The sequence below is a fragment of the Medicago truncatula genome, chromosome 3, assembly GCF_003473485.1.
Source record: "Medicago truncatula cultivar Jemalong A17 chromosome 3, MtrunA17r5.0-ANR, whole genome shotgun sequence".
Taxonomy (NCBI): Eukaryota; Viridiplantae; Streptophyta; class Magnoliopsida; order Fabales; family Fabaceae; genus Medicago; species Medicago truncatula.
Genome location: NC_053044.1, coordinates 26,103,609 through 26,117,838, shown reverse-complemented (window position 1 = coordinate 26,117,838; position 14,230 = coordinate 26,103,609). Strand labels below are relative to the sequence as shown.

Here is a 14,230-nt window from a genome sequence, read left to right as displayed (position 1 = left end):
ATGTTTACTCTATCTTCTTTTCATTTCATCAGTGTTTTGTTTTAAGAATTTGACTCTTTTTAAGCAAAAGGTGAGCCAAGAAAGACTATGGAAACAGCCAAAATATATTAGGAAAAAACGGAAATACAAAAGAGGGCCCAAACCTAACCCTCAAGGCTAACAAAATATATAAAATGGAAGATCAAGCTTGTTTTTCACAAGGACTTCAATGATAACATTAGGAGTATTAGACCATGTAAAGCTATTAATAGGCAAACTAAAATTTATCGGCACAATGGTTCCCTTCCCTAAATATGTTAGATATTATGAAATTCTTGAAGCCATCTATTCTTTAGTATTACGATTATTACCACAACGATGTTTACATAAATCAAACGATTTGTGAACTAGATGTCACTTACATTTAACATGTGAATTAAGCTAAGGATGATACATGACTGGAATAAGGTATAAATCGTCTTTTCGAGTAACCGCTGATCCAAAAGTTTCACTCATGTCCAAATCTTCATTTTTCATCTCATTGGGAAGTTTCCAATCAAAGTGATACATCAACAATGCAAGTGGGTACTCAACATTGACCAAACCAAATGTTACTCCCGGACACATTCTTCTTCCAGCACCAAATGGAATGAACTCAAAATTATTTCCCTTATAATCTACACAACTTTCAATAAACCTTTCAGGATAAAATCTCTCTGGGTCATCCCAATGATTTGGATCTCTTCCAATGGCCCAAGCATTCACTATCACTTTGCTTTTAAAAGGTATATCATACCCATTTATTTCACATGCTTGTCCACATTCTCTTGGAAGCAAAAATGCAGCAGGAGGGTGCAATCTCAATGTCTCTTTCACAACATATTTTAAGTATGTTAATTTCTCCATGTCACTTTCATTAGGGTTTCTTTCTTTATCAAATACCTCTCTTACTTCAGCTTGTACTTTCTCCATTATTTTGGGATTTTTAATCATCTCTGCCATTGCCCATGTTATGGTTGTAGCTGATGTCTCACTTCCACCTCCATACATATCCTTCAAAATCAAGAGATTTAGTTAAGTACAATACTATTATATTACAAATTACTGTGTTTTATCGCTAATTTTTATACGGAAAAAAATGAGAACATGTGTCTATTATTATCATTGATGAGTCTATTTGGTGTTTGAGAAGATTCTAAAGCGTGTGGAAAGAAATTAAATCATTTTAATTAAACGGAAAAAAAAATACTTTTCAAAGTTATCCAATATGTATTATTCGATAAATATTGGACATGCATTTGCATCCGACATAGAGACACATCTAATCTCAATTGTGTCTGCATTTATGCTTGATAGGTATAAACTAATTCTACCTTTAAAAAAAAAAGGTATAACTAATACTACTCTAACTCCATTTGAAATTTCACTCGTATTATGCTAAGAATATTATATATCAAACATAGAAATTGTTTTTGATACTTCAAACAATTTCCAATGAGAACATGTGTCAAGTATTATCATAGATGAGTCTATGTTGTGTTTGAGAAGTGTTTATAGTGGAAACAAATTAAATTATTTGAAAAAAGAAGAAAACAACACTTGTCAGAGTTGCCCAATATATATTATACGAATATCGGACATAGAACAATGCATTTTTAAAATAAAACACTTTTCAAAGTTGTTCAATATGTACATGCATTTGTATACCATTGTCACGTGTGAACACATCTAAACTAAAGAGTGTCTGTGTATGCTAACTCTAACATTAACATGATATACCCAAATTGTAAAGAACTTTATTATTCAGTAACAATTATAACCCCAAAAATTAATTGGAAATATTATTATGCTATGAATATTATATATCAAGCATTGAAAATTTACTTTTGATACTTCTAACAATTCCATTTGAAAAAATTAATTAAGTACATAAACTAGTTCATGTGAATAAAGTAATTAAGTGGTGTAACATATGTTTTTTTTTTCTTTCCATTATATAATAATTTACATTTTGGAGTTAAAGATATTAATATGCTTACCAAGATCACAGCCTTGACACTATTATCATTCAAACCGTCCTGCTTCAAGAGCACATCTACAAGATCTTCCTCCACTTCTTCACCCTGATTTTCATTAACCCTTGATTTATTAACCTCCCTATGTTCATCAATAATATTTTGCATAATCAAATCAGCTTGTTTGTGTAACTTTTCAAGCTTAGGCTTCAATCCAGATATATTTTGAAGCAATCTACAAGAAGGGTACAAATCTCCCAAATCAAAACCACCAGCAATCTTAATAGCATCCCTTACAATAGATATGAATTTCTGATTTTCTTTACACTTTTTCCCAAAGGCTGTCCTTGAAGTGATTGTAGAAATTGTTGAAAAAACTTCTTTGGTAAAATTGATTTGTGATCCTTCTTTAGAAGATATCCACTTGATTAGATTAGTTACCTCTTCACTTCTAATTGGTTGAAAAGATTGGACACGTTTTGAACTTAATAGCTCAAGTGTACAAATTTTTCTAAGGTTTCTCCAATAATCACCATAAGGTGCAAAAGCTAAACCAAGAGAATCATAACTCATGATCTTTGAAGCTTGGATTGGAGGCCTTGATGCAAAGACAAGATCATGGTTTTTCATCACTTCTTTTGCATATTCAGCTGATGAAACCACAATAGTAGAAACTTCTCCAAGCTTTAGATGCATTAATGGTCCATATTTTGTTGATAAATCTCTTAGCCTATGATGAGGAAGTGAACCAATAAGGTTGTGTATGTTTCCTATGATAGGTAACTTCAATGGACCTGGTGGCAAATTTTGAGCTGATGACTCAGATTTCTTGGTTAGTATTTTGTTTGCTATAAACACAAACATGAGAAGGGAGAAAATGGACGTGAAGCATATGATTTGAAGATCCATGTTGGATGGTTTTGTGATGAATCTCTGTTTGTAACTCTAATATATAGAAGAGTTTAATATCTTGCGGTGTAAAAATTTATATAAGCATCAAATTAAATCATATTAGTAAATTGAGGAGATGTGGTTAGCATCGTTTTGGTTCTTCGGATTTAAAAAAAAAAAAAAAAAAAAAAACGAGTTTTGAAGAAAATTAAGTCGGTTTGGTTCAGTTTAAAACAAACCCAAACAAGCTCCAATCCTTTTTTGATATGGTTTGGATTTTCGGTTTCATTTGCTCAAAAAATCGGTTATAAAACTACTTATGTTATTTATCTACCTTAGAGCTATTCATTGTCACAACAAATGTACAACACCGCACTTCAATACGCCTTTTCTTGCTAGAAATACCTGTTATAAGTGACAAAATAGATGGTTTGGATGGACATGGATTTATATGAAAATTAATCGATCTAACATGGATTTATCAATAAACGAGTTGAATGGATATATATTTGATGGGTTAAATTGCCAGTCTATTACCCAAATTCTTAATTGAGTATAATAAAAGCCACTTTCACCAAACATTTTTAAATTTAAAATTAATAACATACCCCAAATGCATTCTGCCAAAAAAACCCAATTGTAAAATAAATCTTGTTTTGTTTTGTAATATTTAAAAGGAAAATGATAACCAGTGCGTTCAGGGTAGTGGTTAAGAAAACAAATATAGTAATCTCGCATGGGAACTTGTACATTCAACTTCTCAAAAGTCTAAAAGGTGGTATTTTCAACTTAAAACTTTCTTTTTCTGAATTTTTTAACCATTGCCATAAAGTGGTTAAGAAAGCAAATATAGTAATCTCGCATGGAAACTTACATTCAACTTCTCAAAAGTCTAAAAGGTGGTATTTTCAACTTAAAACTTTCTTTTTCTGAATTCTTTAACCATTGTCATAAGGGCACCAGTTAGCATAACCCTATTTAAAATCAAATAAATAAAACTCAGAGCCGGTTGTCTAGATGCTCTTTTTCATTTATATAATTTTATTCTTATTAAACCCAAATTAAGCTTAAGACGGCATACTCTATTGATCGGTTCATCATATTTGTTTGAAAACTTTCCTAAAATTGAAAGAATAAAAATCTCATGTAAAGTTCAAACACATCTTCCACTATATAAAATAATGGATATACAAATACTAATGATATATCTAAACAACGTAATAAGAAACTAGAAATACTAACAGAATATATCAAAATTACCGTCCAAGTTTTTTTTTTCATAGACAGATGTTAACGATGTTAGTAGTTATGTTAGTTTCGAGAAAGATAATAACAGGTGACGAGAATGGCATATTTTTTTTGCACAAGCTAAAATGAGATATATTAAAATTGCGAATGAAACACCCTGCATAAGATGTGCAAAGAGTGCGACACCGTTAAGTATTTACAAACAACCCGATGCCAAAAGGACCGACACCGTCAACAAAAATAACAAAAAACTACTGATGCACTCCCATCCAAAGGAGCGGACGAATACACCAGTCATAATAACTGTAATTAAATGAAGTAGTCTTTGCTTTCATCCACAAAATAGAATTGCATTTGACTTTGTTCAAAAGATTGACAGAATGTGTTGCGACGAGAACGACATATTCAATGTAGCTAAACCGGTCAAATTTGTTGCAAACCTATCCACCTGATTCTATTTTTCTTGACTTTGTTTGCTGCAGCTGCATGTTCTGTTTCTCTCTTTCTCGTGTATGTTTTTGACGCAGCCACTTGAGTTCTTGTTGTTGTTTTTCACACACACCTAATACTAGAAGGAAGTATTTCAATTCCCTTTTGTTGTCTCACGTGTTGTGGGCTTGGCCCACTAACCACCACACCACACACATTTGTTTTCTTTCTTTATTTCTTTTCTTTTTTCTTTTATTTAACTGTTGTACGTCCCATGTAAGTATCTTTTTAATTTGGGGGTTTAAAGGGAAGGAAATATCAATATTATAAATAAAAAATACATAAATTTTGAGTGACATTTTTTCTTTTCAATTTTTGTCCTTTATTTACTATTTGATCTTTTTTATAATATTTTTTTAATTATTAATTAAAAAATAATTAAATAATTTTTTTTTATAAGGCCAAGAGAATGGTTAGAAAATAAAATTAAAATAGAAGCTACTCCACTGTAATAGAAACAATATTACATATAGTGCGTGTATCAATTCTTATATATATATGGAATTTTTCACTTTCAATCATACCCTTAAACAAATTTTTTTATATGAATGTCATACTATTGTTAGTATCATTCAAGACGATGGAAATTAAATTTTTTTTCGAAGGGAGATAATAATTTATATTATATTTGTTATATTTTTTTAACAGAAAACTATTATATTTTTTATATTGTTGATGTCATTAAAAAATATAAAAATAATTTTTTATTAATAAAAATATAAAAATAGTTATTTTAGAGGAAGATAAATATAGTTTGCTTGAATATAAGAATACAAAATATCAATACATAAAATCATAATTAAAAAAAAAAACTATTTTAATTATGATTGTCTGATATATTTTAATCAAGCAAATGTTCGTTTGTTAAAAATGATTCTTCTTTATTTATACGCAGTAACATAATAAAAAATGTGGACAAACGAACACTTACTTGATTAAAATATATCGGAGAGGAATGAATGAATGCCAAAATAGGAGAGGAGGTGGGAAGGAATGATAAAATTACCCTCAATCTTTTTTATTAAAATCTTAAATTATTCTTATTGAAATATTACATGCAATTACACACACCATAATACCTCCTTCAAAAAAAAAAAAAACACACCATAATACCCTATGTCTACACCCTCTACCACGAGACACCGCATGAGGAATTAAACCAAACTAGAGTCCATTTATTTTTGTTCAGTATTTTTTTTTTTTTTAATATGTGTTAATTCATCCAAAGACTTAATCCATCAATTAAGCACTCAAGATTACAACAATCTAGCACCTATGACACCATGACTTCATTCATAAGCAAAAATAAAATAATGGAAATTTATTTTCCCATTGTCCGCACTTCTCGTTCTCCCGAATTCTAAAAATACCCATATTTTGATTATATAATTTGAACATTTTTTATAAGTTTTTGGATTATAAAATCTGAAATCTGTCAATTAAAGCATAAAATTCATACTATAATTGATACGAAGGTATCTAGTGACTATCATACAATAACCATATAAACTATGTTGAAATTTTTTGGATAGTATGAATGGTCAGCAGTGACCATAATATCATAACGCTCTCCAAAATTAAAATTCAGAAAGAAAATTATAGAATGAATGAAAAGTGAAGAATTGATGAGAATATTGAAGAAAGCTAGGATATTAACAACCATAAAATGTTCATCGACTGTAACTACTTTTCTTCATGTAGAGAGTGAAACGTCATGATTGTGGTTCGAACCTCGGTGCCGGCACTTTATATGTGTGAGTTTATGATAGGTTTGTCATCTCGCCTATCTAAAAAAAAAACAAATGTTTGTGGTGTGGTGGTGGTTAGTGGGGCAAGCCCACGATGAGACAACAAAAGGGAATTCAAATACTACCTTCTAGTATTAGCTGTGTGTGAAAAACAACAAAAACAACTCAGGTGGCTGCGTCAAAAACATATACGAGAAAGAGAGAGAAAAACATCACATACTGCAATTGCTTGAAATGTACCAAAATAATGATTGAAACAAATCAAAATCAATAAATATTAATAATGACAATTTCAGATTTGAATTTTCGCGGCAGTTAACTGCCGAAGTTCCGCGGTAGTTAACTGCCGCCGATTAACTTCCGCGGCAGTTAACTGCTGAAGGGATATTTCAATATTTTACTGGTGTTTCAACCAAAATGTATGAACAACCCTTGCATAGTTGCTACTGCTAAGGGCAATAAACAGCCGCCACCATGCAACTTTCACTCAGTATTGAATCCTTCAATTACCTTGCTTATTACGTTGTTTAGATATATACACCTCAAATCTATGTTTGATTTTTTTTTCATGTCACCTAACATGGACCATTTTTAGGGATCACACATGGTCCTTGCTAAATGACCTGCAATAATGGGTCAATTTACATTGATGGCTTCCATATGAATCTTTACTGTAATTCACAACAAATCACTAACTTACTCCCGTTACCACAACAAAAACTTAAATTGAAATTCAACAATTAAACATAGCCATAGGCAGAGACATCACCCAGCTAGCCCGGGCACTCGTCCGGGCTCAATCGATACTTTCTTTATACTAGGTCCAACCTAATAGCTCATTAACACACTTAAAAAAATAAAAAATTGGGTAAACTCAAATATTTTTCACACGCGCGCAACAAAAGTCACTTGATGATGTTGATATTATTAGAACATTCACCGCAAAGAGGTCTCGGAAAGGTCATTTACCTCTTAATTTTGTTTAAGACACTATTGATATATTATATTTCATCTCTGTTATTTCAAATTGTACTTTTGTTGACAAAATCATGGATCTCTTTTATTTCGATTTATGACCATTTATGATTATTTATCTATACTATGACTATTTCAAATAATAACATAAATAATATCAAAATAGTTGGTTTTTTCTTTTCCAATTATCCTCTATAACAAATTTCGTTATAAGAATACCATATTTTTTGTGTTATTAAAAAAGATAAGAATTTATATTATATAATATTATATTTGTTACATTGGTGTCATTGAAAAAAATATGTTTTGTTTTTTCTAATAAGAAAAAGATATGCATAATTCGTTACAATATAAAAGTACAAAATATATATAAGTATAATATATTTAGGCATCTATATATACACTTGTACTTTTAATTAAAATTAAAATTTTATAAAAATAATTATACACATTATGGAACACTAAAATAAAATTATAGGCATTAGTGTAACGACAAAAAACCTCAACTTTATATATATATATATATATATATATATATATATATATATATATATATATATATATATATATATTAGAATTAGAAACGAATGTCATCACAAAAACTGAAAGCCATTTTTCTGCTTCTAACATGGATATTCAAATCCTATACTTCACCTCCATTTTCATTTTCATGTTTATAGTAAACAAAATAGTGACCAAGAAATCCAACTCATCAACTCCAAATTTACCACCAGGTCCATTGAAGTTACCTTTTATAGGAAACATACACAACCTTATTGGTTCACTTCCTCATCATAGGCTAAGAGATTTATCAACAAAATATGGACCTTTAATGCATCTAAAGCTTGGAGAAGTTTCTACTATTGTGGTATCATCAGCAGAATATGCTAAAGAAGTGTTGAAAACACATGATCTTGTCTTTGCATCAAGGCCTCCTATCCAAGCTTCAAAGATAATGAGTTATAATTCTATTGGTTTGTCTTTTTCACCTTATGGTGATTATTGGAGACAACTTAGAAAAATTTGTGCACTAGAACTTTTAAGTTCAAAACGTGTTCAATCTTTTCAACCAATTCGAGCCGAAGAGATGACTAATCTTATCAAATGGATAGCTTCAAAAGAAGGATCAGAAATTAATCTCACCAAAGAAGTTTTTTCAAGAATATTTTTAATCACTTCAAGGGTAGCCTTTGGGAAGGAGTGCAAGGATAACAAGAAATTCATATCATTGGTATGGGAATCCACCAGGAGTGCTGGAGGTTTTAATTTGGGAGATTTGTACCCTTCTTATAAATGGCTTCAAAACCTATCTGGGTTGAAGCCTAAGCTAGAAAAGTTACACAAACAAACCGACGTGATATTGCAAAACATTATTGATGAACATAGGTTGGTTAATAAATCAAGGGCTATTAAAGATCATAGTGAAGAAGATCTTGTAGATGTTCTATTGAAGCAGGATTGTTTAAGTGATAATAGTGTCAAGGCTGTGATCTTGGTAAGCATACCTTTTTTTTGTATGAAAATTTTTATTTTTATTTTTATTTCTATTTCTATTTATTTTTTATTTTTTAATTTTAATTCAATTCAATATTATTTTTTTATTTTGTCAATAAGACCGTTAAATCTTTACTGTATAGAGAGAATAGGTCTAGTGATATAAAAAATAGTTATGAATATAATAGAAAAATGACAAATATTTCATCAAATTAAGTAGAGAGGGATTTCATGTTTTCCCTCATTAATTTTTGTTTTTTTAGTAGTAGATCTATTGGTATGTATGTTTAAACAATCTAAATGACCATTAAAATGGAACTAAGCTATCACGAATACTATTTGGAAAATAAAGAAACAGTTGAACACATTTATATCTTCCTTTGCTAACGCAATAGTTTATGATTTCCTTACTTTCATTACCTTGCTAAAAAATTATTTCATGTGTACATAAGGATAATAAATTTTATAAACGTAAATAATTTTTTTTTTTTGGTACAAAAAATTTCTAAACGTAAATAATTATTAAGGAAAAATAAAAGTATAAATTATGTTTCTTGGTGTTGACTCAATAATTTTTTTTAACTAATAGGTCTATAAATATTATTTGGGTTTTAGTTTTTCCTGGATGCTATTCAAATCAATTTACCTAACTTATATTTTTTTACAAAAAAATCTAACTAGCTAGATCTCCTGATTTGTTTTAGGATATGTATGGAGGTGGAAGTGAGACATCAGCTTCTACCATAATATGGGCAACGGCAGAGATGATTAAAAATCCAAGAATAATGAAAAAGTTACAAGCTGAGGTAAGAGAGGTATTTGAAAAAGAAAGAAAACCCAATGAAAGTGACATGGAGAAATTAAAATATTTAAAGTGTGTTGTGAAAGAGACATTGAGATTACACCCTCCTGGTGCATTTTTATTGCCAAGGGAGTGTGGACAAGCATGTGAAATAAATGGGTATGGTATCCCATTTAAAAGCAAAGTAATAGTGAATGTTTGGGCCATTGGAAGAGATCCAAATAATTGGGATGATCCAGAAAGATTTTATCCTGAAAGGTTCATCGACAATTGTGTAGATTATTACAAAGGTAATAATTTTGAGTTCATTCCGTTTGGCAGTGGCAGAAGAATGTGTCCAGGGGTTACATTTGGATTGGTCAGTGTTGAGTTTTCACTTGCATTGTTGATGTACCACTTTGATTGGAAACTTCCCGGCGCTGTGAAAAAAGAAGATTTAGACATGTGTGAGAGTTTTGGAACGGCTGTTATTAGGAAAAATGATTTGCACCTTATTCCCTACGCATATCATCCATAGCCCACTCCACATGTTAAATGGAAGCTGTGAAATTTAAATCACAAAATCTTTTGATTGCTAACAATATCGTGTAGTTATGATCATAATATCAAAGGATCGAATAATTATTGCAAGGAATCCTGGGAGATCATCAATACTATAGATGTTAGTTTTAATTCAAGTTTGTTTGGAATAAAACATGTTTAGTAGTTTGTTACAAGTGAGTCAGGTGATGTAGCTAAGTTTGTTAAGTTTGTTTAGATTGCTTACTAAGCAAGCAAATTGAATAAGTCCTATATAAGGAGTGTTGTAACTATTTTCACAATTAATGAAATACACATAGTTTACAACAATTAATCTCTTCTTTCTTCTCTCAATTTCTCAACAATAATTTCATAAGAAATTCATCGCTTGCATTGCTAGCAATCTTGGTTGCGTTATCAAATTGGCATCAAGAGCTTCTGGTTTTGATCCAATGGAGCAAGAAACTTCAATCACACAATTAATCAAGGTGCATAAACGCTATGAGTGAAGCCATGAATGGTAACAGCAGTTTCAATACTCATCTTCCAACCCTTGAAAGTGGAAATTGGGAAAGTTGGAGTGTTGTGATGAAGAATCTGTTTGGGGCAAAGGATTTATTTAATATTGTGCAAAACGGTTATGATGAACTGGGTGAAAATCCTACTGAGATGCATAGGAATGCATACAAGGAGTTAAAGAAGAAGGATTGTAAGACATTGTTCTTCATTTTGTTGGAGGAAACTTTGTGAGAATTTCTAAATCCACAAGATCAAATGAAGCTTGGGATATTCTTGAATGGTACCATGAAGGAGATGCTAAGGTGAAGCAGATAAAGCTTCAGTTATTAAGAAGGAAATTTGAGTTGATGCAAATGGAAGATGAGAAAAAGATTGTTGATTACATCTCCATGCTGATTAATGTTGTAAATCAGATGAAGGTTTGTAGTGGAACAATTTCTGATAAGAAAATAGTTGAGAAGATTATGATAACTTTATCTTCAAGGTCTGCTTTTATAGTTGTGGCCATACAAGAATCAACAGATGTGAATACCTTGAAGATTGAAGAATTGCATAGTTCTTTGGAGGCACATGAATTGATGGTGTATGAAAGAAGTAGTGAAAGATCAATTCAACAACAATTGCAAGTTCAAACTATTAATAGAGATGATTTTGTTAAGAAGAACTTCAAGAAAGGCAAGAATAACTCCAAGGGAGGAAACTGGTCAAAATGGAAGAACAAAGTCATTGAAAATGGTGAATGTTCAAAAGGATGAAGTTTTTATCAAAACAAGAAGAAATGTTTTCATAAGAAGAAGGATTAATGCTATAATTGTGAAAAGTTTGCCCTCTATGCATCTGAATGCCGGTCTGGTAAAGGGAAGAAAGTAAAGAATGAAGAGGAACATGCTAAGATTGCAAAAGAAGACTTAGATTCTGACACAGTCTTGTTGATGGTGACAACAATCAGTACTGAGAGCTGCAATTCAAAAAGATGGTTCTTAGATACTGTTTGATTTAACCACATGACTTTTAATAAGAATTTGTTAAAAGAAATCGATCCTTGGAAGAATACCAAGGTGAAGCTTGTTGATCATACAACATTAGTTGCAGAAGGCATGGGAAAGATATCTATTGAAGGAAAGAATTGAAGATTAGTTGTAATTGAAGATGTTCTCTATGCCCCCGGTATGCAACTTGCTAAGTGTTGGTCAATTGGTTCAGAAGGGTTACTCGATAACTATGAAGGATAATTCTTTGAAGTTGTTTGATAAGAATCAAAGGTTAGTTATGAAAACTCCCCTTGCAAAGAATAAAACATTTTAGACTGATATGAAAGTTGCTAAATTGAATTGCTTATCTGCTATTGTGAACAATGAAGATAGCTGGCTATGGCACTATATGTTTGGCCATCTTAATTACATAAGTCTTAATCATTTAGTTGACAAAGAGATGATTTTGGTAGTACCTAAGTTGGATATACCTCATAAATTTTATGATACTAGGTTGATAGGCAAGCAACCTAGAACTGCATTCATCTCTACTACAACTCATAGATCAAAAGAGGTGCTGAATGTAGTATATTTTGATGTAAATGGTCCATTAGAGGTTCCTTCAATGGGAAGAATCAAATACTTCATCAGTTTTTTGGATGAATTTAGCAAGAATATTTGGGTATGTCTAATCAAAGCAAAGAGTGGTGCTTTTGATATATTCCAGAAGTTCAAGTTCTTTGTAGAAAAACAAAGTGGTAAATCTATTACGAGTTTAAGAACTGATGGAGGTGGAGAGTATACTATAAAGGTTTTTGAGAAGTTTTGTGAAGAAAATGGTGTAATTCATGAGGTGATTGTTGTATATACTCCACAACATAATGGTTTAGCTGAGAGAAGAAATAGAACATTGCTTGACATGACCAGAAGCATGTTATTTGTGAAGAAAATGGCATAATTTATGAGGTGATTGTTGTATATACACCACAACATAATGGTTTAGCTGAGAGAAGAAATAGAACATTACTTGACATGACTAGAAGCATGTTAAAATTGAAGAATGTGTCAAATACTTTATGGGGAGAATCTATGAAGACTGTAACATACATTATGAATAGATTTCCAACAAAGAAACTTGATAAGATTCCAGAAGAAGTATGGATGGGAAGGAAGCAGTCTGCAAAACACTTAAGAGTGTTTGGTTGCTTGTGCTATAAGCATGTTTTAGATGCAAAGAGAAAGAAGCTAGGTGATAAAAGTGAACCTATGATATTGGTTGGATATCATCAGATAAGTGTTTATAGGCTCTATAATCCTATGAATCACTAAATTATGATTGACAGAGATGTCAGTGTATGAATCGGAAATTTGGGATTGGAATAAGAAGGAGAAAAGTTCTAATCTAGTTGTTCGTGCAATATTTTATGAAGAACAAGTTAAACAAGAGGTTGATACTCAATAGAAGCCTCCCATAGCAGCTAATTAAAACATCAAAGTCTCACAAAGGCAAAGGTTTGTGTCTTTAAGATTAGCTAATAATGAAGTTAATCCTGTGTTAGCCTGTAATTTCGATAGGCTCATTTAATGTTGTCAACATTTAGTTGACTTTTAACTTAGCAGGAATCGAAGACTTTCTCATTTTAATGTGAGGATTTTGACAAGATAGCTAACTTAACGCGCATGATCAAGAGTTCAATAGAACAAAGCTAAATGCGGGGTTGCGTCAAAGTCAAGCAGTCAAGGAGGGAAAGGCACGATTTCAAGCTCAAAGGCGGTTTCCTTAGTGGGAACGTGGGGAAAAGCGGTTTTCCAATACGGAGGAAGTGCTGATCATGGGATTAGGATTTTTCAAGTTACTTTCTTTATGTATAAATAAGAGTTTCCTAGTCGGAAAATGGGTCACAAATCATTTATAGAAATTCTACAACACTCAAGCTACCGGCGTCTAGGGAAACGAGTTATACATAATGTATGTAAACTGATTTGTAGACCACTTTTCTTTCAATGCAATGCATTTTAAATTTGCTTTAAGTTTATGCATTTAAACTTTTACCATTTCCTTTAATTTTATCTTGCTTTTACTTGCAATCTCAAACCTGTCGAGAGACTTTGCCTTTTTTGGTCTAAAACTCGTCCTGCTCTCTAAGTAACTGAGTACGTTTCGTGGCCTTTTTCAAACCGTTTTCGAACAAAACCTTTGCACAACATGTCCTGAGATTTCTAGTTCGTTCTCGCTTGTAATAATCAGAACTAGCCCGTAGTTTGTCGAAAACACCGGTAAACAAATTGGCACGCCCAGTGGGACTCTGTTTGTGTAATTGATTTTCAAAACTTTTTCATGAAAAAAAAAACTGTTTATCAAAACTTTTTCAAAACTCATCTCCTTGAGAAATCCGTTTTTAGAATTTTGTTACTATTTTCGGGTAACTTTATTGCTAAAAATACCAAATTGTTTGGGCATTTATTTGAGGAGTTGTAAATCTATGGCCTATGGCTCGTGCCAGTTCATCATCTTCGCAACCGTCTTCACATGCACAATCTTTACAAGCGACTACTCCTTTGGGAGATTTAAACGTGTCG

General features: G+C 31.4%; 2 protein-coding genes across 2 annotated transcripts; one reads left to right on the top strand and one right to left on the bottom strand.

Annotated features, from left to right (window-relative positions):
- Positions 1–122: 122 nt before the first annotated feature.
- LOC11445333 (cytochrome P450 71D9) lies at positions 123–2,983 on the bottom strand. Its single transcript, XM_003600280.4, has 2 exons — positions 2,019–2,983; positions 123–1,032 (listed from the first exon to the last, which is right to left on the bottom strand). The coding sequence occupies exons 1-2, from the start codon at positions 2,901–2,903 to the stop codon at positions 421–423; spliced, it is 1,497 nt and encodes a 498-aa protein (XP_003600328.1). The 5' UTR covers positions 2,904–2,983; the 3' UTR covers positions 123–420.
- Positions 2,984–7,946: 4,963 nt separating this feature from the next.
- On the top strand, positions 7,947–10,489 carry LOC11446525 (cytochrome P450 71D9). Its single transcript, XM_003600279.4, has 2 exons — positions 7,947–8,840; positions 9,544–10,489. The coding sequence occupies exons 1-2, from the start codon at positions 7,974–7,976 to the stop codon at positions 10,156–10,158; spliced, it is 1,482 nt and encodes a 493-aa protein (XP_003600327.1). The 5' UTR covers positions 7,947–7,973; the 3' UTR covers positions 10,159–10,489.
- The last annotated feature ends 3,741 nt before the right edge of the window (positions 10,490–14,230 follow it).

Coding starts and splice junctions, on each gene's coding strand:
- LOC11445333 (XM_003600280.4), bottom strand. CDS start 2,903: ATGGATCTTCAAATCATATGCTTCACGTCCATTTTCTCCCTTCTCATG. Junction 1,033..2,018: donor GTGTCAAGGCTGTGATCTTG/GTAAGCATATTA, acceptor TTGATTTTGAAG/GATATGTATGGAGGTGGAAG.
- LOC11446525 (XM_003600279.4), top strand. CDS start 7,974: ATGGATATTCAAATCCTATACTTCACCTCCATTTTCATTTTCATGTTT. Junction 8,841..9,543: donor GTGTCAAGGCTGTGATCTTG/GTAAGCATACCT, acceptor GATTTGTTTTAG/GATATGTATGGAGGTGGAAG.